At 48.1% G+C, this 26,237-nt stretch overlaps 1 protein-coding gene across 6 annotated transcripts in view; it reads left to right on the top strand.

The window, feature by feature from the left end:
* Positions 1-22,586, top strand: part of LOC143385570 (contactin-4) — a 271,910-nt gene extending 249,324 nt beyond the window's left edge. For 2 of the 6 annotated variants that reach the window (XM_076841026.1, XM_076841025.1), the window contains exons 13-21: positions 2,181-2,339; positions 4,342-4,491; positions 6,141-6,211; positions 7,297-7,531; positions 10,042-10,154; positions 10,820-11,006; positions 11,441-11,553; positions 20,042-20,210; positions 22,486-22,586. In XM_076841026.1, coding sequence (XP_076697141.1) covers positions 2,181-2,339; positions 4,342-4,491; positions 6,141-6,211; positions 7,297-7,531; positions 10,042-10,154; positions 10,820-11,006; positions 11,441-11,553; positions 20,042-20,210; positions 22,486-22,586 — 1,298 coding nt within the window. Of the gene's footprint in view, positions 1-2,180; positions 2,340-4,341; positions 4,492-5,569; positions 5,596-6,140; positions 6,212-7,296; positions 7,532-10,041; positions 10,155-10,819; positions 11,007-11,440; positions 11,554-20,041; positions 20,211-22,485 lie in introns of those variants that run through there. The other 4 variants (XM_076841028.1, XM_076841027.1, XM_076841030.1 and 1 more) reach the window with 2 other exon arrangements.
* The last annotated feature ends 3,651 nt before the right edge of the window (positions 22,587-26,237 follow it).

The following is a 26,237-nucleotide window of genomic DNA, read 5'->3' as shown; positions in this document are numbered from 1 at the left end:
AAAGCCCTGAAAATACCATTTTTTTCTCCAAAGGTCAAATTCTTAGGACCCTCTACATTTCCTTCTTACACATGGGGGCCCACGGTGGTCTCAGATACTTCCTGTCCGTGGCGATATTTGAGGAGTGTGGAGGGAACACGTTTCCGTTTCGTGATCCTTGGGTTCTGAAGGCCATCGAAGCAGTACCCATAAAGAAACAAAGGAGGGAAGGGCTAGGTTGAGGAATCCAGAGAGGAAGAGAGAGGGGAAGGAAGGAAGTGTTTCAGTCAGCTTTTCATTGCTATGATAAAGAGGCCGGAGGAGGACAATTTAGAGGAAGAAAAGTTTATTTTAGTGCCTGGATTCAGAGGTCTTACTCCAAAGATCGCCAGATCCACAGCTGTAGGCCTGAGGTGAGGCAGAACATCATGGCAGACGGGCGTGAGGGAGGAAAGCAGCTCAAGACATGGTAACCAGGAAGGAGAGACAGAGAGAGAGAGAGAGATAAAGAGAGAGAGAGAGAGAGAGAGAGAGAGAGAGCACGCTCTGCTCACCAGGGACAATATGTAAACCCAAAGGCACACCCCAGTGACCTACCTCCTCCATCCACACTCTACCTGTCTACAATTACCACCCATTTAATCCACATCAGTGGATTAAACACCTCTCACAATCTAATCACTCCCCCCTCTGAATATTCTTACGTTGTCTTTGGGGGACAGATCACGTCTAAACCATAACAGAAAGGAAAGAAGGAAGGAAGAGGAGAGGTGAAGGAGAGAGAGGAAGAAGAGGATATTGTTGTCTAGATTCACCTGGTTAATAAGAATCCCCAAGACCCAAGGTTGCCTCAGCCCCGGCTGGGTGACATTAGGTGGACAGGCTGAAATGTCACCATGGAAAATTGATCAGTTTCCGTGAGCAGATTTCCAGATTCCTTAGCCAAGAGTTAGAAGGAGAAGATAAATCTGGTGTCATCCGTGCATCTATAAAGATGGTGTATTTTAAAAGGAAAGAGGATGTTAGGGCGCCCCCTACAGGGAGAAGCGGTGAATCTCCCGGCAAAGTCTGGGGGAAATTGAATCCGACTTTGCACCCTCTGGGTGGGGTCTCTTATTTTTCCCTGACCCTGGGACATGGCCCAGTGTTACTTGGGGAGGGCAACTGATTGCTCTCCTGGAGATCAGCAAACCCCTCCTAGGAGTATCTCCTTCCACTTGTCAGATGGGTACGCGATGTGTCATCCTGTCCCCTGACGACCCCCGTCTCTCCTGAGACGCTCAGTTGTGTCTTGTTTCTGCCTGGGCGGAAATTTCCCCGTTGGAAACCAGGATGCATCTGGTTGGGTCTTTGCCCTGCGCCTGTTGCTCCTTAGTCTTCCTGCCAGTTGCTCTCCACTCCTCTGATTCTTTATCATTCCCACGCTTTCATGTAAGTCTGATTTCCCCTCCTTCCCGTGGCTTAAGGGCTTGGTCAGAAACAAGGAGTGTTGGGAGGGGTGAGAAGGAAAACACAGTGGTGACCTGCCGAGAGGACCAAGGAGGACCTTCAGACGCTCACCCGGTTCTGACATTGCTTTGAAGAAAGAGGAGTCTGTGACTCAGGAGCGCTGCTCCTATTCACAGCCGTCCCCTTGCACACCAGCGCGTGGCCCTCCTGGACACGGGAGGAGCTAGGGTGTTAGTCATCCCCGGGCAGCAGAGTTTTACAGAGCAAGGCGGTGACCCTCAAAGTTCTAAAGCTAGTTCTGCTCCAATCCACATCCTTGGTGACCGAAAGGACCCTTTTCAGCAGAGAATGATCACGAAACCAGGAAGAGTTGTGTATCTTTGGTCACCACCGTGTCCCCAGAGAGCGGTGCCCATGACCCACAGGAGGAACCCACACATGTATATAATGAATGGAGGAATGAACTTGGACCCTTAGGTGGCCCAATATTCTCTCCTCGAATTCGAACAAATACTCTCCTGTAAGGCTCTGCTTGGTGGTGGCTTTCCTTATTATGTTGAGACCCCTGGAAGCCAGGGGCACGTCTCCTTGATCTGTGTAGCTCCAGAGCCCAGCACAGGTCCCAACCCCCAGCAGGTGGTCATAAAGGATCTGACAAGTGAGGAGTCGGGGAGGGGATCAGCCGTCCGGTGGGTCGTTTACCAGGTCATCTGCCATACTGAGCCAACTCCGGGGGTCTCACTCTTTGCCAGGTCCTCCCGGTCCCCCAGAGGCCGTGACCATAGACGAGATCACAGACACCACTGCCCAGCTGTCCTGGAGACCCGGGCCTGACAACCACAGCCCCGTCACCATGTACGTCATCCAAGCCAGGACTCCATTCTCCGTGGGCTGGCAGGCAGTCAGTACAGGTACCACGCTGGGTGCTGGGTGCTGGGTGCTGGGTGCTGGTGTCTCTCGGGGACTTCCACAGCACAGCGAGATGGACAGACAGCCAACTGGGGCAGGAGCCAAGGGTCAACTGCAAATGATGCAGTGTGGCCGGGTCTCCCAGACGTCGAGCCCGCTGTGGCCGTCGGTGACTTAATAGTTTTCTCTATAACAACTCATGTTTTGTTGGGGTTTGGGGTTTTGTTTTGTTTTGTTTTGTTTGCTTCTCTTAAGCAATAGTATCTGTGAAGTGATAGGTCTGTTACTGGGTTTTTTTTCTTTGTTCCTTAACGAATTTAAAACTGGTTATTTAAAAAACAAATTGCATGCATCTGTGTATTCCTTAAAATCATCCTTGTACCACTGTGGTAGGTTGGGAAGCCGTGGGCTATGCCAACCTTATTTCTATTTATTTATTTATTTTTGGTACTGGGAATTCAACCCCAGGGCACTTAACCATTAAGCCACATCCCTCGCCTTTTTCTATATTTTTATTTATTTATTTACTCATTCATTCATCCATTCATTCATTCATTCATGTGTGTGTGTGTGTGTGTGTGTGTGTGTGTGTGTGGTGCTGGGAATTGAACCCCAGGGCGCTGAACCATTAAGCCACATCACTGGCCTTTTTTGATGGGGAGGGAGTTTTACTGGGGATTGAAATCAGCAGTGCTCAGACACCAAGTCCCCTCCCCAGCCCTATTTTGTATTTTACTTAGAGTCAGGGTCTCACTGAGTTGCTTAGTGCCTCACTGTTGCTGAGGCTGGCTTTGAACTCACGATCCTCCTGCCTCAGCCTCCCAAGCCGCTGGTGTTACAGGTGTGCACCACTCTGCCCAACCCCTGGCCTTATTTTTTTTTTCCCACTTTATTTTGAGACAGGGTCTCACTGAGTTGCTTAGGGCCTCAGTAATATGCCAGGCTTTAATCCAGTCTTAGTAAAGCTTCTGCATAACTTTCCAGAAAGCAGTATCTAGGAGCCTTTTGAACTGTTGCCTCTCAGTTTAGATGGATAGATTTGGGGATGAAGAGGTGTGAAATATTTAAAATCGTCTTACAAATTTTAGCATAAATTTTTTTTTCCGGACTATCCTTAGTGGCAGTAATATTTTCACCTTCTGTCCTTTTTTTAATAATTTTTTATAATTTTCTATAACTATGATATACTACTCCCTATATTTCTTAAAGTTTCATGATCATTTTGCTTTGGGGTCCTGATTCTTACACCTCTGTCAGTATCTCATTTTTAAATTTAGGTTCATCTGAGCAGAAGGTTGGATGAACGGGTAACTCCTGCAAGAAAGTTACACATTTCTATAGTCCCCGAGGGCTGCCCGTGAGGCCTCCGCGTTTTAATGTAGTGGGACCCAATTTTATGCAATTTATATAAACTGTTGATTTGAACAACCCCAATTTTTTAATTTTTTTTCATTTTAGCTTAATCGGATCTCAGAAACAGGTTTCCGTGGTAACACTGAGTTTCTGTTGAGTCCCGGGAGTGTCTTAGAAGCATCTGGAAGGTAGGCAGTGGCTTGTAGCCTTGACTGCTATGTCTCTGCAGCTTCTGCTAAACGGGCGCAGTAAGGATTGTGTGAGAACAGACACAACAGTTTTACCTGACCCATCGGATAGCTGTCAGAAGGAAAGCTTGCCTATATAGTCCATGCGGGAAAAACCTGTTAGGTGATCCCAAGAACAGTCCCGGTCAGGTAGCTTCAAGCTTGGAGGGCCTTGCGTTTTTATGAGGTCATCTGCTGGCATCTGATTTGAGTGTGTTAGTTGAACAGAGCTCGGGGGTTACTCTCTGTAATCGCAATTTATACAGCCACCATCAAACCACCTACCAGGCCCTGAATGGGGTGATGGATGGATGACAGACGGATGGATGGATGGACATTCCTAGCCTCCCAACATGGGGTCTGCATTGGTTTGTTTGTTTTCTGGGAATCCTGCGAAACCACCTCATCTTGTGATATCTTGCAGTCCCAGAACTCATTGATGGGAAGACATTCACTGCGACCGTGGTGGGCTTGAACCCTTGGGTCGAATACGAATTCCGGACCGTCGCAGCCAACGTGATTGGCATCGGGGAGCCCAGCCGGCCCTCGGAGAAGCGGAGGACGGAAGAGGCCCGTGAGTAGCCCCCCTGGGATTGACCTCATCTGTTCCAGCAGCAGCTGCTCCTTGGAGGGGCTTTCAATTCTTCACTACTCTTCCCGCCAGAGGAGCCTGTGTATTATTAGCACGCTCTTCCCCTGAAACGATTGTAAGTGATCAGAAATCAGGCCAGCAGGAGGTGAGCTGGGCAGGCAGTGAGTTGTGATCACCAGTTGGGTCCTCCACGTTGGGTTCACTGGTAGAGCAAGAAGCGCTTTCAAAATCCAACTCTTGCTGGGCGCAGTGGCGCCCGCCTGTCATCCCAGCAGTCTGGGAGGCTGAGGCAGGAGGATCGCAAGTTCAAAGCCAGCCTCAGCAAAAGCAAGGTGCTAAGCAACTCAGTGAGACTCTGTCTCTAAATAAAGTACAAAATAGGACTGGGGATGTGGCTCAGGGGTCGAGTGCCCCTGAGTTCAATCCCTCGTCCCCACTCCCCGAAAAAAGTCCTTCTTCACGGGTTCAGAGGTCACCAAGATCCTAATGGGATTATTAAAAATAAATCCCCAAACCCACATTTGAAATGACACCCTCTCCACAGAGATCACTGACGGCAAAGGAAAAAAATGTCTCCAGAAAGTTCCTCTAGAATTTTCCTGGGGTCTAAACCATCCCAGGAGCTAAGACTTAGAACATCTGGAGACAGTTTGAGCAGAGGGAGAGAACACCTCTTCATCTGGGCCGGACTTCTCTCCTGTGAAGTGGTGCACCCACATCGATGGTCTTTGTAGAGATAAGCCAAACGGTTTTTGAAGGACTAGCACTAGCAATGTTCCTAAGCAAATAAGAAATTTGACCCTGTTCTCAGGGAAGACAAACAACAACAACAAAAATCCATCCAAATCTAGGTCCTTGACTTTAACCAGGACACACCCCCCACTGTCCAGTTACATACCCCAGCCTGACCTTGTGGACAGTTCTGCCTGAAGTCTTGCAGTCACGTCATGATAGCCCAGCTAACCCGAGGCTTCCTTCGCCCCCTGCAAAATTATACTTGAATTAATTCCACTCAGCGATCCTGGGGAGGAAACCAGCCCGATTTCCCCCTCTTTTACAGAGAAAAGTGGGGATCAAAGAGGTTAAGACAGTGAGCAGCCAGGGGTCACCCTCTGCTCACGGCTTCCTCCAGCACCCAGCTCAAAGCTCACCTTCTCCTGAGAAGCCATTAGCCCTCCCCGTCCGGCCACCTGCTGCTGCAGAACACCTCAGCTCCTCTTCATTCTGTCTCTGCTCAACTGTGCCGTGGATTGGCTCTATAAACGACCCCCCCACGCCCTTGCCCTCCACCTGGATTGTAAGCTCTGCCTGAGCAGAGAGGGTCCCCTGTTCCCTTTGTGTATCACCACGTGGCTAATAAACACCTCACCAAGCTTGGGGACGCACGCACCTCTGTTCTTTCCTCCTCCCTGGAACCCCTGGGTCTCTGGGGATGGAGCTGAGCCACGGGTCAGACATGCCCCCTTGCTGAATGGGAAACAGGTAACCGAGAGCCACGTACACTTCACCTCCTTGAAGGTGTGTGTATCCGAGTGTTGGCTGGCAGTGGGCCACCAGGGAGCCACCAGGCTTCCCCAGCCGTCACCTGCCATTGCTTGTGTGACGTGACTTGTTCTGTGTCTCCTATGCAGTTCCTGAAGTCACCCCGGCCAACGTCAGCGGTGGTGGAGGAAGCAAATCTGAACTGGTCATAACCTGGGAGGTAAATGACACCACAGGGCATGGGTCTGGGCCATTGTATCCTTTCAGACGTAGCTGGGAAGCCTTCCCCCCTGCCTTGAGCCGCTAAAATCCACTGAGTACCAGCGCTTCCTTTCCCTTAGCTAATGGGTAGCAGGAAATGAAGGTGCTGGCCCATCCATGGTGCAGGCAAGTTTGTTTTTTTTTTTTCTTCATTTGATTCATCCCAGGAAAAAAACAATTAGGAAAGAGAAGCCAACACAAGTTATTAAAAGAGAGAGAGAGAGAGAGAGAGAGAGAGAGAGAGAGAAAATGAAAGAAAAAGGTTCAGAGAAAACCAGGGTTTTCTTTTCTCCCTGAATTGCTACATGGTCAATTGATTTAAAGCGTCTCCCGGCCAGAGATTTAGCGCAGCACCAGCAGGCTCGCCCGGCAATTGGTTTTGCTGCTGGATTAGGAGGCATTTAAAAAAAAAAATAAAAAAAAAACAACCTGGAGGAAGGTTAGTCACCAATTTATTAAAAAATTGATTTTGAGAGAGAAGGTGAGGCGCTTTCAGAAAAGGGTCCTTTAATGCTTTTGAAAGATTCTAGGCTGTGGCTGTAAAAATGAAATCATTTCCTCTCCTCCGAGCCCCAGCGGTGGAAGCAGCCCCTCACCCCCCCCCACCCCACCCTCGGGCTGAGCTCTTCTCCTCTGAGCAGGAAGGTCCTGCCTGAGAGGCCAAGGTGGTCTAGGTCCCTTGGCCCACTGAAGACCTTCCCCCTCTTTGGCACTAGAGGGAGATGCTGGGGGGGGGGACGGGGCGTGGCATTTCCCCCAACTATCTCCTTTCAAGGTCATTTCCAAGGATTTCAGAGTTGGGAGTGACCCTCGGAGCCCAAGGGTCCCCTGCAGATTGTCACGGAGTGCTATAAGCCGGCTGTCAGTCTCCAACCTCCTGAGTATGTTAGGTAGATTACTGGCCCACCCTAAATTTAAAAAAAAAAAAACTTGATATAATCGTAAGAAGCAGAGAAGGGAAGAAGGTAGACAATCGGGTTTGGGTGTTGGCTTTGGAATCAAACTGCTGGGATTTCTGAAGGCCACACCTCCTCTCGTTCCCAGACGGTGCCCGAGGAGTTGCAGAACGGCAGAGGCTTTGGCTACGTGGTAGCCTTCCGGCCCCATGGGAAGATGATCTGGATGCTCACGGTGCTGGCCTCGGCCGACGCCTCCAGATACGTGTTCAGGAACGAGAGCGTGCGCCCCTTCTCTCCCTTCGAGGTTAAAGTGGGCGTCTTCAACAACAAGGGAGAAGGACCCTTCAGCCCCACCACCCTGGTGTATTCTGCGGAAGAAGGTACGCTGTGTGTTTCCTGGACAAAGCTGATGTTTCTTCAATGCTCAAGTTTCTAGGTAGGATGGACTGTCGGTTTAGGACGTACGGAACACGTGGATCAAAGGCGCATCTGGATTTGAGAAAAGTATCATGTGAAAAAAAATGTGGTTCGTGCCAGGCACAGTGGCTCATGCCTGTCGTCATCTCAGTAGCTCGGGAGGCTGAGGCAGGAGGATCTCGAGTTCAAAGCCAGCCTCAGCAACTCAGCAAGGCCCTACGCCACTCAGGGAGACCCTGTCTCTAAATAAAATACAAAATAGGGCTGGGGATGGGGCTCAGTGGTCAAGCACCCCTGTGTTCAATCCCTGGTATCATTTTTTTTAAATGTGGCTCATTATCAAAAGATGTATATAAAAATACTGCATATAAAACCATGTCCATGGCAGTCCATTATTGCTGCAGAGGACCCAAGTTCTGAGGGTCACGTAAGACCTCATCTCTCTTTGAATCTACCTACCTATCTGCGTCATTGCTTTTTTAAATTATATTTTTATCTCCTTAAGCAAATAGCAAAGTAGAAACATGCATTTCCTGACACCGCTTCTGTTTTTATAATCTGTCCTGGGTACTTCTCTCTTTTTTTTTTTTTTTTTCTTTTTGGTACCAGAGATTGAACCCAGGGGTGCTTAACCGCTGAGCCACACCTCCAGCCCTGTTTTGTATTTTATGTAGAGACAGGGTCTCACTGAGTTGCTAAGGGCCTCACTAAGTTGCTGAGGCTGGCTTTGAACTCGCCATCCTCCTGCCTCAGCCTCCCAAGCTGCTGGGATGACAGGCGTGCACCACCACCTCCAGCTTCTCTTTGCTGTTGTGCTGTTCAGAATGGGACCACGTTGAAACGTGTGGAAGTTGAGCTATTTACTTTGGACTCAGTGAAGATGCGGTCAAGTCTTTCCCCCCAGAGAGAAACCATCCCTTAAGTTCCGCAGCCCTCTGTCACCTGTCCTTGGCCTCTGTCACCTGTCCTTGGCTTCCGCCTGCCTCAGCCCTCCCAGGCTTCTGTGCATTCTCCGTGCCCCGACCACATCCTCTGAAGTTACCCAGATGCTGCAGCACGTGTCCCCTGTCCTGCCCACCTCGTGAATTCATATTGGCCCTTTAAGCCTCCACTTGAACAACCAAGGCCTCTCTCTGATTCCCCAGGCCAGGCCAGGGCAGGAATCACTCCATTTTCTCCCAGTTCATCTCTGGTGGTCATATTTGTAGTATTCGCACGTTCCTCTATTCTAATTCACACCCCACTCTATTGCAGATTTTGAATATTCTGGTGGCAGGTTCTCACCTGTGTTTCCTGGGGATGGGTCCTTTGTTTTCCCCCTGTGTGCCGGACATTTAGTAAATGCTGAACTCATGAATGCATCAAGAGAATCTTTGATTATCCCGGGCAGATGGAGGTCTCCTTGTTCAACATGGCCTCGAGGGTGGAGTGCATTCTGGTGGGGGTACACAAGATGACTGTAAATGACATCGCACAAACTTTTCAAAGAATCAAAGAGGCACGTTGATTTCAGCTGCATTAGAAAAAATATAGAGCCATCCCGTCAAATGCAAGACGTCGTGAGTGTTATTACTTACAAGTAGGCTAAGCTTGATTTTTCTTTCAAAAAGACCATCAAAAGGAAAGATTCATATACAAACAGTACGCAGGCTGAAACTCTGCCAAATAAAATAAAATAAAATAACTGAAATTTGGGAAACAGTTGGCCCAGCCTGTCCTTTTAGCTGAGAATGCAAATGGCTTGGGTAAACCGTGGCTAAATCTTGTTCAAGAGCATGGAGATCCACAGCATGAAGCTAAACTAGTGTCCGTTCAGCTCTCTGGAATCTTAGTGAAGGCAGGTGACTGTCTTTTTTTTTTTTTTTTTTTTTTCCTTTTCTCTCATGTTCTCATAATCCAGTGACTAGAATTACTACTGATGACAAGTGTTCATTAAGCAAGTTCCAACCAAGCACGGTGGTGCCCTCCTGTCATCCCAGTGGCTCAGGAGGCCGAGGCAGGAGGATCGCAAGTTGATAGCCAGCCTCAGCCGTTTAGTGAGGCCCTAAGCAACTTAGTGAGACCCTGTCTCAAAATTTAAAAAAATAAAATAAAATGGGCTGGGGATGTGGCTCAGTGGATAAGCGTTCCTGGGTTCAATCCCTGGTACCAAAAAAGAAAAAGAAAAGAAAAAAAAAAGTCCCACCTTGAAGGAATTGCTGGCTTTGAAAAACCTTGAACTCAACTAGTTCTGGGTTCCTTCCGTACCACTCACCTCCAAACTGAAATCCCAAAGGCTTTGGAGTGGTCTCCTCCCGACCACCACCCGCTACACGTCAGTCATTGCCTCTCTGCAGAATGAGGCTCTGCCTGGCATCCTGGGGGCCCTTTCTAGAACCACGGACTCTTTGCGCCTTATAATGAGCATCGTCTGTAGAAGTCTGTGCTCATGCAGCCGATTGATTCATAAGAACTTGAATTCCTTTCTCGGCAGAACCCACCAAACCCCCGGCCAGTATCTTTGCCAGGAGTCTTTCTGCGACTGATATCGAAGTTTTCTGGGCCTCCCCGCTGGAGAAGAACAGAGGGCGGATCGAAGGTTATGAGGTAGGCAAGCACGTGTGCCCAGGGTCTGGACCCCTCAGTGGGGTCTCCAGGACACACTGGGACGGGAGCTGCCCTCCATTCCCATTCACAGCTGTCTGTTTTAGGGACCCGGCGTCTGACTCAGAATTAATGAAAGCACTAAATGTTCAGACCATCCTTGGTCCCTGGTATACTCTAGGGGGGTGTGTCAGGATATATGCAGTTTTAAGCATCTATGAGCTCAGGTCTGATTTACCCAGCATCACCCGAGCTCAAAGCAAAGACGGAGAACAACCAACAGTGCTTCTCAGTAGGAAGCCAAAAACAGGGGCTGGGGCTGTAGCCCCGTGACGGAGCGCTTGCCTGGCACGGGTGAGGCCCTGGGTTCGATCCTCAGCACCACATAAAGATGAAACAAATAAAATAAAGACACCGTGTCCCTCTACTACTAGGCAAAAAAACAAAAAATATATATATTTTTTAAAAAGCCAAAGACCCAAAAAAGAAGGCTTTCTTCATTTTATGGGTAACTTCTCAGAACATGCAAATCTCTTTGTTCTGAAAGCTTTGCTCATTGAATTGGTCATAGAAAATTAACTCCGTCATTTAAAAAGAAAAAAGATTACCTGATAACATTGGGAATGTCCCCCGTGGGTCGGATTTCCAGCATCTTTCTATCTTCGCAGGTGAAATACTGGAGACATGATGACAAAGAGGAAAACGCTAGAAAAATTCGCACAGTGGGCAATCAGACATCGACCAAAATCACCAATTTAAAAGGCAGCGCCCTGTATCACTTGGCTGTCAAGGCGTATAATTCGGCTGGGACGGGTCCCTCCAGCGCCACGGTCAACGTCACCACCAGAAAGCCACGTAATAACAAACTCGCTCAGAAATATTTGGGGGGGGGGGAGGGGATTCATCAGACGCGCCTGTCCCTGTTTCCTTCCCTGTCCCCACCTCACGGTGGCCATTTGCATACTAATTGGTATCAGGATGTGGTTTCAGACTCCCCTTAGCATCTCACTGAACCCTTGAGGACATCATGCCAAATTCCTTGCTCCTCCCTGGGAAGGGCTGCTGCTGCTTTTAGCTCTAAACGTTAGGCGGCCAGCTGAATCTTTTTTTCCATTTGCCACGCGGTATCTCGTCAGATCTCAGTGACCTTGAAGACACAGATTAGTGCAATCGTCCATTAAATGGCCTGCACTCTTCGGTTCCAGGAAGGAGAGATTCCTCCGAATCCGTGGAGATTTAATAACCTGTGACTTCGTATATCTTCTTTTTTTTTTTTTTTTTTTTTACAGCACCCAGCCAACCTCCCGGAAACATCATATGGAATTCATCGGACTCCAAAATTATCCTGAATTGGGATCAAGTGAAGGCCCTGGATAATGAGTCGGAAGTCAAAGGATACAAAGTGGGTAATTTCTTTTTTTGCAAAGGCGCCTAATCTTAATGTGAAGTGGGGACAGTGTCCTTCCCTGCATCAGATGATGCACATTCTCCCTTTACCTGAGGATGCTTTCCGAGCCCCTTAGGAATCCCTGCCCCAGAGTGGTGTGGGCCAATTTGTATAAATGTCCCCGAACGATTTGTCAGAATTTAGATAATCACCCCTGTTAGTCAGTTTTCCATTACTATAACAAACGCCTGAGACAATCCGCCGATGAAGAGAAAAAGGTTGATTTGGGCTCCAAGTTCCAGAGGTTTTCATTCTGTGGATAGTTAACCCTGTTGCTTTGGGGCCTGAACCGAGGCAGACATCATGGTCGAGCAATCTGCTCACATCACGACCACTGAGAAGCAGAGAGAGAGGAGGAGATGAGGGTCCCACGGTCCCCTTAAGGGAACATCCCCAGCGACATAAAACCTTCCTGTAAGTCCTACCTCTTAAAATTTCCACCACCCGCCTCTAGTTCCCCAGGCCGGGGACCACACCTTTGGGAGATACTTACCCAAGCCACAGTGTCACCTAACCTTTAGGCTCAGGCAGCATCTATCAGACACGGCTAAGGACCGGAGGTTGAAGGACCCTGAAGGCACACTGGATCAGCATTTCCCCTGTCAGCCCTTTGGTTCCCCTCTCAGCTGGACTGGTCAATCAGACACAGTAACGTCCCACCGTAACTAATGGCCAATCGCCTGGGCTCTGCCTGTAGTTAGGAAGCTTCGCATATTTAGGAAAACAAGTGGGAGGTTTTTTTGGGTTTTTTTTTAGAAACGTCATTTAGAGAAAAAAGAAGAAAATGGATGTAGCCTTATTTCCACAACCGAAAGAAGTCTTGACCCGGTGTGAAAAGCTTCCTATGGTCTCTGGATAAGCCTCCCCCAAACCAGTGGCTAAAACACCTACTGTGTGTAGTTTCCATGATTCTGAAATCTGGTCTGGGTGCCCATGGGCACCCCCGGCCCCCAGGCCTGGATGGGCTAAGGGGCCTCTTGACACCTTTCCACCTGCTCTGATGGAGTGGAAGAGCCGGAATCTGGGCAGGGATCGCTGTCCGGTGAGGCCTCTCCCTGTGGATGGCTTGGGTTTCCTCAGAGTATGGCGATCTCAGGATAGTCAGATCTCTGACCTGGTTTCCAGCTTCAAGGAAAAAGAAAGCAAAGCTACCAGACCTTTTAAAATCTAAGAATGAAAATAGCCACTGAATGGAGATTCCTCAGAAAACTTAGAATGGACCCACCATTTGACCCAGCTATCTCACTCCTTGGTTTATACCCAAAGGACTTAAAATCAGCACACTACAGGGACACAGCCACATCAGTGTTTACAGCAGCTCAATTCACAATAGCCAAGCTATGGAACCAACCTAGATGCCCTTCAACAGATGCATGGATAAAGAAAATGTGGTATAGATTCACAATGGAATATTACTCAGCCTTAAAGAAGAATGAAATCACTGTTACTTGCCAACAAGTGGATGGAGCTGGAGACTATCGCACTAAGCGAAATAAGCTAATCCCCCAAAAAAACAAAGGCCAAGTGCTTTCTCTGACATGCAGATGCTAATTCACAATAAGGGGTGTGGGGGTGGTGCTAGGAAAGTACAGAGTTACTTTGGGTTAGAGAGAAGGGGAAGATAGTAGAATGAATCAGATCCTCTGTGCATACGTGACTACACATCCGGTGTGACTCTATGGCACGTACGACCAGAAGAATGAGAAGTTATCCTCCATTTAATGATGTGTCAAAGTATATCCTCCTGTCTGTCATGTATAACTAAATAGAACAGATAAAAAAAAAGAAAAAAAATGGCCATCCTCAGACTCAGAAGCAGGGGAACTAGCCTCTAGCTTTTGATGTAAGGCCTAGAATGGCCCATGCAGAAGGGAAGGGGTTGGTAGCAACCCTATTGATAGACCAGAGAATGCACCAGGAAGACTGTGTCCAGTCAGGTTCGAAACATCCCTAAGGAATGAAGAAAGGAATTGAGCATATTTAAGCTGGGTTTAAAAAAAAAAAAATAAAAAAGCTCCGGAAGTATGATGCCCACTTCCTGTATGGGAAGGGCTATTGCCAGGAATGACAGACATATTTGTCCTGCAAAGTTCCAAGGAACTTTAAAACGACAGCCAATGAATGAGAATTCCATGGAGATAAAGGGTGGCTCCGTTCTCCTTGCTGATGGACAGAGCTCTTCGGAAGGGGACTTAGTTCCAAGAGAGGTGGAGCATTTCTCTCTGTCACCTGGAAATGAACCTCAGCTGGATTACGGCCCGGTGAGATGTTAGGAAAGGAAATAAGTAGGGTATATAGATTCCATCGCAAATTCCACTTCCTTTCTAGCCCAGGAAAGTCATGACTAAGTGACGTGCAAAAGAGCTTTCGGGAAACCCTCATCATCCGGGCTCCGTGGACAGTGCTCTTGACCTCTCGTGGCTTCACATGAATCCCGCCGGAGAAAAAGTGGTTCTTTTAGCAATTCTGCATGTCAACTGTCAATGAACCATTCCGTGGTTTTCATTATAAAAGGAAGATTATAAAACCAAAGCCTATGACTATTTTTCCCCCCAAGGAGGCACGCTTGGAAGTCAGAAATTTTCTGGGGTCCTGCAAAATAGCCTCTCAGCTATGACTCAATAAACGAAAGAATTGGCAAGACCTTCCCCCCGCACCATCTAAAAGGCAGAAGCAGGCTGGGTGGGAAGCCGCAGCCAACCTAGAGAGGGTGTCTTGCTATCAGAACGTGCCAGCTGCAGACCACTTCCTGCCTGTGTTGACTTCAGTAAAAAGGAAACACAGCTCCCCAGAGACTGCAGGCTTTAGGAAGGTGGTAGGGAAAAAAATATATAAAATGGATCATCCTAGATTTCAGTTTTAAAATGTGGACTCCTCCTCTAACTTTGTCCCGTAGTTTGGCTCTCTCTTGGCTGTGTGACTTTAGGTCGATCGCTTGAGCTCTCTGGGGCTACATGGACCTTGGTGTTAAAAGGAGAAGTTTCTCGTATCTTTGTTGTCCTCTGACCCTGTCTCTCCCTGTGACTGTTCCCCCAGACATCCTTAAGCAGGGGCTCATTTTTCAGCTCGGAGCTTGGAACCCTCCCCTGCTGGCCAGAGCTGGGGGTTTTGTGGGAGATGGGGGTTTTTGTTGTTTAGAGAGGTACTGGGGACTGAACCCAGGGGCATTTTACCACTGAGCCACCTCCCTAGTCCATTTTATTTTATTTTATTTTTTAATTTTGAGACAGGATCTCACTAAATCATGGAGAGCCCTCGCTAAGAGACCGGGGCTGTCTTTGCACTTGAGATCCTCCTCTCTCAGCCTCCCAGGTTGCTGGGAATCACAGGCACGAGCCGGGGCTTCAGCCAGAGCTCTCTGTACCAGACTTTTGGAAGTCCTTACCATCCTCTTGTAATTAGCTGGTGGCTTGTGACTCCCCTGACCGTGGGCTTCCGGAGGACAGTGTCTGAATTCTTATCTGTGTTTTTCCCACCAAGGAGCACACTCACGGGGATCAGGAGAGCGCTCTCGTTTCCTAACTCTGGTTTCTGTGATGACCACAGAGACAGCGGGGTTGGGTTAGGCTGGAGGATGAATGAGGAAAAGCGTAGCTTTATGGAGCCCGGACCAGGCTGGGAGGATGACCTTGTCCTTGATCATCACAGCAAAGGAAAGCAGGCACAACTGATCTAACCCAACCAAGAGGGGAGAATGAAAAACAATAACAGAAGTGAATTCTCCCTCCTGGCCTCAGTGATACCCATTAGAACCGGTGGGAAAAGGAGTGTCAAAGGCAGACAGCCACCAGGGTCCCCAGGAATTGCACAAGTCCCGTGTCCCAGGCTCATTTTCCAGCAGGTGTTTGAAATGAAAGAAGAATTCCGGGCAACGAGGCAAAGACGTTCGCTCGACCGACGAGTGATCAGCAAGCCCTCATGTGGCAGATGTGAAAACTCGAGCCCACTGAGCTAAGTGACTTGGAGCGCCCTCGGGTGTGGCCAGGGCGAGGATCAGTATGCACGCCGCCGAGTCCGCTTCGGTGAACTGGCCGTGAGAGGTGATAGGACGGCTTTAGAGAGAAAAATGGAGTCACGGTCACGATTTAGTTGGCACCACTTGGCACACCTGCTCCCTCTCAGAGACGCTCCCCTGAGCTCTGTAACACCTTTCTAGAAAGCCCTTCTTGAATTGAGGACCCCAGCGGACCCTCGAATGCACACCTAGGAGATTCGTTTGGGCAGCATCACTTTGTGTAGGGCGAGGGGGCGGGGGTGGGTAAAACAGGCCAAGACAGACCAAGGGGCGTTTGACCTCCCAGAAATGATCTGTTGGGCTTGGCGTAGGATGGGGAGAAATTATTTTCATGTTTATAGAAACAGAATGAGGAAAACCAGAGAGCTTGGGACGGTCTCCTATCTCAATCACCAACCACATCCTATAAACTAGCTACGGGGCGTACACATTCTGCTGTTTTTCCAAATGTGGTTTTGTATTCGTTCACAGTATCTTCTGGGTTCCAGAAAACATAAAGGTTGGGAAGTTGGTGTTGTAGGAAGTGTGGCGGACGTATGGAGGTCTAGTGGGAAATGCATTTCTAGAATGTAGTGCATGCATCAGCTCTAATTTTATGGATGAAGAAGTATGCCAAAGTCTCACAGCAAAGATGTCAGAGACCTGGGATCACAGCACAGCATCATGGATAATAGGGATTTTAGTCCCTTTTCATTCTACGTACCAGCAATAAACAAATAGAGCAAGTGGTAATACAGTTCTGCAAAGGAAAACAAACCAGGGTGCAGCACTGGAGAGAGGCATGGCACAAAAAAGACAGACTTCACATTTTATATAAAGATCACTTCTCTGGAAGTGACATTTCATTAGGGCCTGGAAAGAAAGGAGGAGTGAACAGTTAGCTCTCTGGAAAAGCATTCCAAGTACAACAGACAGGAGGTACAAAGGTCCTGAGGTCACGCATGCCAACATAACAAAGTGAGGAGTTCTGCCATCTCCAACAGCCTGCAGAGTTGGTGATTGTCCAGAGCGGGCAGTGACTTCTCGGCTCCCATGGGGGCCAGACAGGAACGGAGACAAGTGTGTTTGTGCTACTATAATCCAACACCCACAGGGAGATAAGTTATAATAAACGTAAGTTCGTTTTTCACAGTTCTGGGGGCCAGGAAGTCCAAGGTCAAGGTGCCAGCCTATGGCCACAACCTTCTTTTTGTGTTATCACATGGAAGAAGCAAGAAAGATGAAGAACAGAAGGGGATCCTTCTTCAACAGCACCTGTGCCACCCACAAGGGTCACCTATTAAAAATCTCACCCTTTAATGTCATCGCAGTAGGCAATGAATTTCACTGAGTTTTGGAGAAGTTAGACATCCAGACCATAACCATCAGAGGGGCCACATCTCCCAGTTTGTCAATAGGACTGAAGTTTTTTTTCTCATGCCTAATCGCTTAGTTTATAAATCCTGGCGTGGAACTCAGAAAAACAAACTTAATGAGAGATCAACAAATAATACAGGCAGGCTGGGTATGATCCCTGTATCTCCAGGTTTCTACCACCTACCTGCCTGTAGGAAGGCAGAGACAGCCACCCAGATGGTGGCCAAGCTGGAACCCTGGTCATCTTTGGAATCAGAGCTACCGTGGTCATCCACCTGTATTATGTGGAACGCACCGGACGATCCCTAGTGGAAACAGTCGTTGGCGGCTATTATTATCCTCATTCCTGGGAACCCACACCTCCTCCCTGACTTCCGCCCCGGATTCTATCGAATGCAAGTACAGCCCTCAAAGCCATCAGCTGAACCAAGAGTCTGGTGTCAATAAAGGGTTTTTCGGGTCCTTTTTAAGGTTTTGCCACAGTCCCTAATATTACAAGACCCGTAAGCCGTGCAGATAAGAAGTCTGGATTTTTTTTTTTTCTTCTGGATTTATATCTGAAACTCGTTGAATTCTCTGAGCTGTTGCAAGGACCAGAGGTAAATCAAAGAAGCAATCTATTCCTCAAAGCCAGATGTGACCTTGCATGCTCTCAGCCAGCCCGCTCTCTGGAGGGGCTGTGGCGTGAGGCTTCGACACTCCTGAGCGCGGCAGCGGATTTATTGGAGCCTGATCATTAGCAAGGGGACGATCTGGGGGTGCAGGGGTGGGGGGGTGGCTGATGAATCTTTCCACCTTGTACGAGGGAGACATCCTTTAAGGTACTGAGATGGCCAGGAAGAAATGGGAACTGAACACTCTTAAGGGAAGTTTGATGGATTTCACCGACGTTCGGTTTGGTCCCTGTGATAGAAAAGTGACCTTCTGTCTCCAATCAGCATTGGTCGGGGGTCTTGGGGGAAAAAAAGGAGCCCATCGGTGGGTCTCAGAGCGGGACCCCGGGCCCAGCAGCGTTGGCCTTAGCTGAGGGCTTTGGAACTGCAGTGTTTCGGGTCCCGGCCACTTCTGCCCTGGGAACCCGGGGAAGGGGACCCTGCAGGCTGCGTCTTACTGAATTCCCCAGATAATTCTGATGTGTGCTCCAATTTGAGAGCCACTAATGTAGCTCATGGCACTCTTCCCGTATTGATGTCATCTGAGGATCTTTAAAAAAAAAAAAAAAAAAAATTCTCAGCAACTCGGGAGGCTGAAGCAGGAGGTATCTCAAGTTCAAGTTCAAGACCGGCCTCAGCTGCTTAGTGAAACCCTGTCTCAAAATCAAAAAAAAAAAAAGTTCTGGGGATGAAGTTCAGCAGTAGGAGCATCCCCAGGTTCAATCTCCACTACCCAAAAATAAAACTTAAAAAATCAAAAACAAAATATATATATATTTAACTTCTGTGGGGTCTCACTCAGGCAGCCTGGCATAGACCTGGAGTGGGGTTTCTCACCTTTTTCCTATTCCAACTTTGACCTGGCTCATTCTCTGTTGTGGGTCTCTCTGCTGCACCCCTGGTCCCTACCCACTGCACCCGGAGCACCTGTTGTGACCACCAGAGCTGTCTTCAGGAACTGCTCAGTGCCTCCTGTCAGGTGATCCGTCGCCCCCACCTCCACACACACAAAGGTCTGGAGCATCAGATCTGTGGCCACAGTGGCTCCAACATGCCACTCTAAGAGCACCACCCATCTGAAGTGGCCCCTAGCTTTTTCATGATCATAGGAAACTGCAGAGGGTGGACAATAGCAGCTTAAGAGAGTGGGTTTAGCCAGCTGCACCCCTGTCATCCCAGCAGCTCTGGAGGCTGAGGCAGGAGGATCGTGAGTTCAAAGCCAGCCTCGGCAACTTATGGAGGCCCTAAGCCACTCGGTGAGACCCTGTCTGTAAAGAAAATACAAAATAGGGCTGGGGATGGGGCTCAGGGGTGGAGTACCCCTGAGTTCAATCTCAGGTACAAAAAAAAAAAACAAAAAAAGAGGTGTGTGTTTAGAAGTCCTCATTCTTGCTCCGGGGGGCGGGTGGGGGGCTTGCTGCTGGTCAGGGCAGGCAGCCACAGGCAGGTGAAGGGGTGCTAGCTAGCCCCTCATCAAATGCAGCACAGCCTGTTCTAGGTAGCTTTCTCGTCCCCATGACCCGATGACTTTGGGGCACCCAGAAAGAAAACCAAAGCAAAGCCGGGAACTGGCCACTCTGGGGTCCCAGTTTGGGGAAAGATTATTGCCTTGCCCGTTTCAAAATCTCCCTGTGCTGAGGTACCCTCTTTTTCTGTGATTCATGGTGACACTGACGTGCCAGGTGAGTCCTGGGCTTGTAGCCCCTGCCACAGATGTCTCTCGTTCCCATTAAGGCTCCCTGGAGCCAGGCCCTCCCTGTGCAATCTTGGAGACACCCAGAGAGATGGGTGCTATTGTACCCATCTTTTCTTTTGTTTGTTTTGGGGTGCCAAGGATTGAACTCAGGGGCACTCCACCACGGAGCCCCATCCCCAGCCCTATTTTGTATTTTTTTTTTTAGAGACAGGGCCTCACTGAGTTGCTTAGGGCCTCCCTTTTGCTGAGGCTGGCTTTGAACTCTCAATCCTCCTGCCTCAGCCTCCTGAGCGACTGGGATGACAGGCGTGGGCCAGTGCACCCGGCTATTATCGCCATCTGATAAACTAGGGAAGTGTGTGAGTCTCAAGAGGTGACAGTGAGGCACCCAGACACACAGTGGCCAAATCTACTCTGCCCCCACAGCCCCTAATGTGCATCTGCCTCTCCATGCTCTGCCAGGTGTGTTAAGGGGCCCCCTCCGAGAGGCCGGCCACACAGCATCTTGGTGCAAGGCAGCTGCCCCAGCCCCTCGACATATGCTCTTCCCTCATAGTGAACTGGTAGCTGCAGGCCCAGCCCTCTCCACAAACTGGCCTTCTAAATCCCCGGGCAGCCAGAGAATCTCAGCATGTCACGGGTGTCACAGGCGAAAAGCAAATGAGTACCCCCCTCTTCGGGGTCTTCGCGAGGACAGCAGGTGACCCCTTCCTGTACCCGCAGGTCTTGTACAGATGGAACCGACAGAGCAGCACATCTGTCATCGAGACAAATAAGACCTCGGTGGAGCTCGCGCTGCCTTTCAACGAGGATTACATCATAGAGATCAAGCCGTTCAGCGACGGAGGCGACGGCAGCAGCAGTGAGCAGATTCGGATCCCAAAGATATCAAGTAAGAACCCTCTCCCAGAGACCGTAGCCGCCATGCGTGCAGTGTCTTCCTCCGGAAACGTGTTAAACTGAATGGGTGTGTGTGCGGCAGGTGCATAAATACACACTCAGGATTCTCCTCCTTTTCAAACAGGTGGAACAACGTGCCAGACTTGATGATTTTAGGTGTTTCTGTTTGTTTGTGTTTTTATATTTTTTTTAATGTGTTTCTGTTTTTATGTGTTTTGAGCAAATCCATTCAATTCTATAGAATTCTAGGGACAGAAAGCAGGTTCGCGGTTGGCCGTGGCTGGCCAGGTAGGGGTGGAAGTTGAGTGAATATTGGGTTTTCATTTGGGGGAGGATGAAAAAAATTTCTAGACATACATAGCAATGCTGGCCGAAGAGTGTCTAAATGGATGACAAGGCTCCGTACCCTTTAAACTAGTTAAAATGGTCACTTTTCTGTCTTGTGTATTTTGCCACAATACAAAAGAAAGATTGCTGTTAGACGTCTGAGGGGAGATGGGCACTAGCCTTTTGGATTTAGCAGTCTGGAGATTAGGGGATCGGTGCAGGCTGTAAAATGTTAAGCCGTCAGTGGAGAGGTGGTATTTTAAATCATAATGAAAATCCTCACCACTGAGTCCCGAATTTTAGCCCTGCGTATCCTTCTGCTAAGTGCCCATAGGTTTCTCAGATGAACAAAGGACCTGTTACGTTTTATGGGTACTAAATAGCAGTCATGTCTCCATGAAGCCATTTTATTGCACTTACAAAATCTGGGTACCTGAAACGCTCTCGGGCCCTTTTGCTGTCTCCCTGGGCTGTGTCTTGTTCGGGTTGGATTTCGTATTTAGTATTACTTTGTTAATATTAAAGTACTTTGATGTCAAGGGATGACTGCCCAAGAGCCACGCTCCAGGACATAGGTGTGGTTCCTAATGGAGTTTATTGACAGCATTATTTTTCAAGGGGTATGGTCTGGGGATGTAGCTTAATGGTAGAGCCTGCCGGAGGCTGGGGCTTCAATCCCTAGTACTGCAAAAATAAGAAAAGAAAATAAAATAGAAAATAGATAAACCTAGGGGGATTGTATTGTAGACTTCACCAAAGAAGATCCCTAACTTTTGGTTGAAAGGTAGCTAGATTTATGGTGAGAAGTGGACGAAACCTCCAGACCATGAACACACAAGATCCGGGTTTTACTTCTCTCTCTCTTTATTAAAATCTGACCACATGCTTTTCTTAGCATTGCAAAGATTTTTTTCAATTTTCGGCTGCCTGATGATTCCTGGGTTTTTTTTTTTTTTCATTCTTTACCAAAACGTGTGTTAGATGATGACATGGGTGTGGTTAGATGACACGGTAAGGATGTGACCCAGCAGAGGTTCCCTTTCCTCCAGGGATTTTTTTTCCTTATGTAGTTCAAAAAAGATTGGCCACTTTGGAAAAAAACTTTGAATGAGTCTTAGCAGATTCTTACCAAAAAAAAAAAAAAAAAAAAGCGCAAGACCCATCAGAAAAGTTTTTAAAAGACTGAGATTGTTTTGTTTGGAGAAAAGGTGGAGCGTGTTTAGACCTGACTCGGCTTTGATTGCCAATTCAGCTGTCCCCTAAGGAGGGGATCTTGGAAGTAGTATCTTACCTCTTTGGGCCCCCCCCCACCCCCGGGGCTCCTCATCCATTCAATGGAGTCACAATAATACCAAAAAGAAGGAAGAAAAAAGAAGGGGGGGAGGGGGAAGGGGGAGGGGAAAGGGGGAGGGAGGAAGTGGGAGGGGGGAAGGGGGAGGGGGAAGGGGGAGGGGAGAAGGAGGAGGGGGAGGGGAGGGGAGGGGGAGAAATTTCTTCCCACATTCCACATCCATAGCCTCATTTTACAAAAGGTCAAGCAGAGAGGCAGGGATTTCCGGTCACCTGCTCCCAGGTTCCTAGCCAGGTAGCTCCAGAGGCACTGGGAGGTCATATTTTTTTCTGGGGGAAACCCAGCCACTGTGTGAAGCCCTGTGTCTCCTCCTCCCTCTTGTCCTATAGTGGGAACAGATGAGATTAGACACCAAAGACAGCAGGAAGCAGACTGGCTTGGTTGCAGCCAGGTGCAGAGGGAGAACGCTTTCTCTGTAATGGTTGCAGGTCTCGATCCACCACCTTGAACCCTTTTGCTGATGGTCCTAAGACCAGTTAGGGTGTGCATTTCTGGAAAAGCTTAATGAAGATTTTTCTGGAGCAGGGGCGGGGGGTGCTGCTACCTACTGGGCGGATTCCTGCTGAGTGGACTCCTTCTGTCTTTGCAGATTTCTATGCCAGAGGCTCGGGGGCTTCCACTTCCAACGCGTGCACCTTATCGGCCATCAGTACCCTCATGATCTCCCTCACAGCCAGGTCTAGTTTATGACAAACGGTCTCTAAAGGACTTGCTGTTTATACTCTAAGCAACATTTAGCTAGTTGTTTTGAAGACACCCAGTACTAAGTAATATTGTTGTTCGAGTACATCTTATTACTGGAAAAAAAAAAATGTTTTTTGCTTCTTTAGGAATGGTATTCTACAGTACTTCCTCAAAGCAAATCTAGCTTTGTCCTGAGGTTTCTTTGGAAACTCTGCAATGCACTGAAGACATCTGTAATATGATGTTACCAAAGCAGTTTACATATGTCCTTATATGCATATTTTTTATTATATATTTAGTGTTTTATAGAATTTTTTAAAGTTAACATATAATGTAGATATTAATTTTTTTTTCCTCTGCTATAAAAAAAAAATGTTACGGGCAACACAACCGTATACGATTATGATTTGAAAATACTTCCTTGTAAGAGTTGGGAGCCCATCTCGGTAAATACATTGCAAATGATTTGTAGAGTTGGACAAGGCTCTGATGGCAGAAAAGCGTGGGTCTCTAACTCAAGGCTGCTGTATATAAATTACTCTCTGAATGGTTGGTTAATGCATTGAATCCAATCCTTTTGACATGTATAATATGGTTTCCTGCCTTCAGGGTGAATTTTGTTGTTCAACACAACTTGAGATGGTTTTAGCAACGGTTGCAGGTCTCAAAAGCTACACTTTCTGTCCAAGAGGTACCTTGTACAATATCCTCATACTCTCATAATATGAATTCTCGTCATCGGATGGTAAGACTTTCTGTTCCCTCGACTCAGCATCCTCTTCGTAGTAGCATTACCTTAGACGTTAAATTTGAAGTGACCTACCCTGTAGTAACCTAGATCCAAAGTTACTATAGTCACCCAAGTCTTTTCAAAGGATTTTTAAAAAATGATAATTTTACTCTCTTTCCATGTATCTGTTTGGAATGTGAATTTTAAAAGAAGTCATTCTCCGTCAATGGATTCATCCTCTCTTGGCACAGTTTCTTATAGAGGATACATGTCTCTCTGTAATACTAGCGCCCTTCTTTTGAATCATAGTCATTCATGCAGTTTGGAAGATTTCTCCTGTTCCAGCAAAACAATTGCTGCCGAGAATTTTTTCTTTTTCCTATGACTCTATAAAAGATCTTTAGTACAATTGTCTGGTATCTTGATGAATCTCCTGCTTTGCAATCTCTAGCCTTGTTGCTTTATGAGCTTTTACCTTGTACGTTCTCCAGAATCACACGTTGGAAAAATGACAATATCCACAAAGTCATATTCTTATGAAAAGAGCTATTTGTTACGGGGGAGGTTTTTGTAAACGGGCGTTCGTGGAACCCTAATATAAAAGGCAATGCAATTTTCTATAAAAACTTTGACTTGTAAACATCTGTCGCCTTTTCTTCTTTCTCAGAGATCTCAAAATTTGCCTGTCGTGGGTCGGGTTTTGCTTACCAATAATACAAGTTAAACTTTTTCAACCTTCTAGTTACATTCGCCAATAAAGACGTAATCAGGATTCCACCCATGTCAAAATCAGGTAACCGGGGGGGAAAAATAGATATATATATTGTCAGTATTTCAAGCTGTGTTCCTTTCTTAGTTGGATATGGTTACTTCTATGTTCCAATAAAATAAAATTTAAAATCACACACACAAAAAAAAATCAGCAAGATAATAAAATGAGTAAAAAAATGTCAACCCAGGTAGTTCCCATCCACCCTCCCCCAGTGTAAATGATATTTACCAGTGACCTAGCATATGTAATCTTTTTTTAAAAGGTATTGTTAATAAATATTCTGTCATTTGTAAAGATACTTGTCTTCTGGGAGCATTTTTCCTATCAGGGAATGTGTTAGCTCACCTTTGGGATCATAGAAGGACTCAAAAGTCTCTGGCCATGACCCAAAGCTGGGGACAACCCAGAACTGTCCCTTAGGAATTAACAACCCCAGAGACACCGTTTCACATCCTCTTTGGAACCAGAGAAGGTCAAAATCCACAAAGAGCCGGGTACGGTAGCTCACGCCTGTCATCCCAGCAGCTCGGGAGGCTGAGGCAGGAGGATCGCAGGTTCAAAGCCAGCCTCAGCCAAAGCGGGGCGCTAAGCAACTCGGCGAGACCCTGTCTCTAAATAAAATACAAAATAGGGCTGGGGATGGGGCTCAGTGGTCGAGTGGCCCTGAGTTCAATCCCTGGTATCAAAAAAAAAAAAAAAAAAATCCACAAAGAAATGTCCTGCTGTCCCCCAACCCCTTGGCCAAAAGGATAAAGTCTAAACTTGAGCCCAGAACTCTCTTCCTCATCTAAATCAATTCAACTCCAGATCCATTCACTCTGAGCCCTCCCTATTCTTCCTTTTGGTCTCACCTCTGTGCCATTGGGTCCCATGGCTGCCCCTTCCCGAAATACCCTTCCCATCCTCTCTCCCACCCAAAGCTCCACCATCCTGGGGTAGGTCCCGCCCGGCTCCTCTGTGAAAGTCTCCCAGGCGCCTGTCCTTCCTGATATCCTTCCTTTGAATTTGCTGTAGCCCTCTTCTCTCCGTCGGGAATCTACTTTGGGAAAACTCTTGTACTGTTATCTTGGATGGCCACGCCAATGCCTGTATTGTCCCCCGACTTTTCCTGGTCTGTGCGCCTCGTCTTCCCGACTGGACTGTAAGCTCGCCGAGGGCAGGGAGGTCGGTCTTCTCCGTGCACTCTCCACGCGTGCCTAGCACCGTGCCTTGCAGGAAAGCACTCATGGATGAACGGATCCAAGGGGGTCTTTGAAGTAGCATCTCGCATCGCCTGCCTGCCCGTGGGCCACAGCAGACCGGCCACGGAAGAGAGTGTCGTGGCGACCCCGGTGACGTGCTGCGTGGTGTCGGAAGGCCTGGCTTCTCACTGTCTCGGCCTCGATGAGCTCCCTCCACCTCTAGCTTCGGCCGCTGGATCCGGTGGGTCTGATGGGGCTGAAGGAAAGCTCCTGCCCCCCGACTCGTCTGATCTGTTGGCTGCTGCTGCGGTGGCTGCAGGCCGGGTCGGCTGGTTGCACGCAACAGAATCAAAGCTGATGATCCTGACAGGTCAGATCCCAGGAGGCTAGGAAACACTCCAGGATCGAGCCTTAGAGAGAACAAGCACCCGGCCTCTCTGAGCAGCCAGACTGTGGGACCTTTGCAGAATGTGGCTCGTGAGCCGTCGTGGGGGACAGTCAGCTTTGTTTCTGGTTTGCGCATCCCCCTCTGCACAATACCCAAGTTCTCCAGGAAGTGTCCGATCCCGTTGGTGCTCACGTGGCCCGAGCGCCTTGATCACACTGAGCCTGCCCATATCGAGAAAAGCAGTTTGATCAAGGAGAATTGGAAATGATGTTTGCAGAAGTCGGGGGAAAATAGATGGTTCTGAACAACTGATTTTCAAGGGGATGCCTCATGCGTGGCCCCGAGTAATACTCTCAGATAGATAGAATGTGTCACCCGCTGGGGTTTGTTGTTGGTGTTTCTTTTCCCTGAATGAAGAACACGGGGGAAATTCTGCTTTGCTCATTTAACGTTTTGAGACTCTCACCCTTAGCCTCTCCTCTGTGTGTCATCCACCTGTGACTCAACTCTGTAGAAGGACATTCTGACAGAGCCCGCACGCCCAGGGTACAGACCAGAAGATGGGGAGGACTCCCCCCCCTTGGTT

This window comes from Callospermophilus lateralis, chromosome 20 (genome assembly GCF_048772815.1).
Source record: "Callospermophilus lateralis isolate mCalLat2 chromosome 20, mCalLat2.hap1, whole genome shotgun sequence".
Taxonomy (NCBI): Eukaryota; Metazoa; Chordata; class Mammalia; order Rodentia; family Sciuridae; genus Callospermophilus; species Callospermophilus lateralis.
The sequence above is the reverse complement of the archived record's forward strand: the minus strand, read 5'-3'. Positions and strand labels throughout refer to the sequence as shown.